Source organism: Meleagris gallopavo, chromosome 15 (genome assembly GCF_000146605.3).
Source record: "Meleagris gallopavo isolate NT-WF06-2002-E0010 breed Aviagen turkey brand Nicholas breeding stock chromosome 15, Turkey_5.1, whole genome shotgun sequence".
Lineage (NCBI taxonomy): Eukaryota > Metazoa > Chordata > Aves > Galliformes > Phasianidae > Meleagris > Meleagris gallopavo.
The window spans coordinates 2,805,097-2,806,645 of NC_015025.2; the positions used below are offsets into that span (position 1 = coordinate 2,805,097).

A 1,549-nucleotide genomic window follows, 5' to 3' on the forward strand; every position below is an offset into this window, starting at 1 on the left:
TTCCCAATTCCAGAGGAATGTCCTGAATTGCCACCCCTCCCCAGCTGGATCCACGTCACCTTTCTGGTGGAAAAGCCACCTGAGGAGAAGAAAACAAAGAAAAGCAATGTCCAGAAGAAGGCCAGGTGAGACTGCAGGCTCAGGGTCAGGATCCGCACAGGGTGTTTCCCCAGGATCCTGGCTCGGATCTGCAGATACAGCCCCAAAGCCATCACCCACTCAGGCAGACCCCTCCCACTCTGTCCTTTCAGTCAGCTGCCAGCGATCCCAGAGGCGTCTTCTGCCAAAAAGAAGCCTCAGAAAAAGAAGGCGGCAAAAAGCTCTACCAAAAGCGAAGCAGTGACAGAGACGGGTCCAGCACAGGCAGCACAAGCTCCAAGTGACAAGGAAGAATGTGTGAGCGTGGTGAGCGTGGTGAAAGCCACCACTGGAGGAGGAGTGCCTGTGCCGGAAAAGGCACAGACCAAGGCCAAGCCCAAATCCCCCCATGGAGCTCCAGCCGTGCAACAAACACCACTGGCAGCCCTGTGGTCCTGGAGCTCCGAGACCAGCCTGCTCGAGGAGCGCACCCACAACGCCTCCCCTGCGGTGCCACTGACACACAAGGGGACCAGACCCAGGCAGAGTCAGCCATCAAAGAGCAGAGCGGGGCTCCCCGGGTGGAGGATGTCCTGTCCATGCTGAGCAGGGCGTGGGGTGGCAGGAGAAGCAGAGCTCCACCTGAGGCTGCCAGGCAGGCATGCGATTCCCATCTGTGCCATCCCTGGGACCAGAAACTCCCGCTTGGTAGGGGAGAACTGGGGAACAATGCCATCCTATACCATGGAAAACAGGATGCAGGTGGGCACCTGCCTGCTCCCTCTTATCTGGCAGCTCTCAGAGTTTCTGCTGAGATCCCAAAGTCAGAAGCTGCCACTCCAAAGACAGCTGGCTCGACCACTTTGGATTTGAGCTGTCACTCCAAGAGAGCTGACTCAGCCCTTTGGGAATTACAAATAAGTTTGTACATCGCCGTGTCATCAACGAACAACAACCCCTGATGACTATCGCTACTGAAGATCAACATCTGAACTATGAACCAACCTCTCTCTTGCTTGCTACAAAGACTGCTTGCTTTCATTTACCATCTTTTCTATCACCCGTCTTCCCCATCTCCTGAAACAACTTGGGTTTGTAATAATAAACTGGACGGGCTAACATCTAACCCGTTGTTATTCATCTCTCGGTCAGCTGTACACGTATTAAAAGAACCTCCCTTTGCTCTGATAATGGCAGCGAGGCAGTGAAGCAAAGCAGAGGTAGAGGGACAATGGGACTCATCCTTCCAAGACCCTTGGCTCTGGCAAACTACATTCCTTGGAGCCTTGGATCTCGAGTTCCTCATTTTCCAAAGTCACGCTCCCTTCTGGTGGCATGCAGAGCACACCAAAGCCCAGGGTTTGCCAGCATTTGAAAGGCATAGCTGTGTGTGGGGCTGAGCCTGGGCCAAGAGGAGACTGTTTCCTTCCAGCTTGCTGCTCCTTTGGATCCCTGGTGGGGTGGGGTGGGG

The 1,549-nt window shown here is 54.6% G+C and overlaps 2 protein-coding genes across 3 annotated transcripts in view; one reads left to right on the top strand and one right to left on the bottom strand.

Moving 5' to 3' along the window:
• LOC109370046 overlaps nt 1-1,218 on the top strand; it is a 57,425-nt gene extending 56,207 nt beyond the window's left edge. Inside the window, exons 6-7 of the mRNA XM_019620355.2 lie at nt 14-125; nt 252-1,218. Of these exons, the coding sequence (XP_019475900.2) occupies nt 14-125; nt 252-684 (545 nt within the window). The 3' untranslated portion in view covers nt 685-1,218. The remainder of the gene's footprint in view (nt 1-13; nt 126-251) is intronic.
• Nucleotides 1-1,549, bottom strand: part of KCNIP1 (potassium voltage-gated channel interacting protein 1) — a 100,851-nt gene that overhangs the window by 45,795 nt on the left and 53,507 nt on the right. The window lies entirely within an intron of this gene.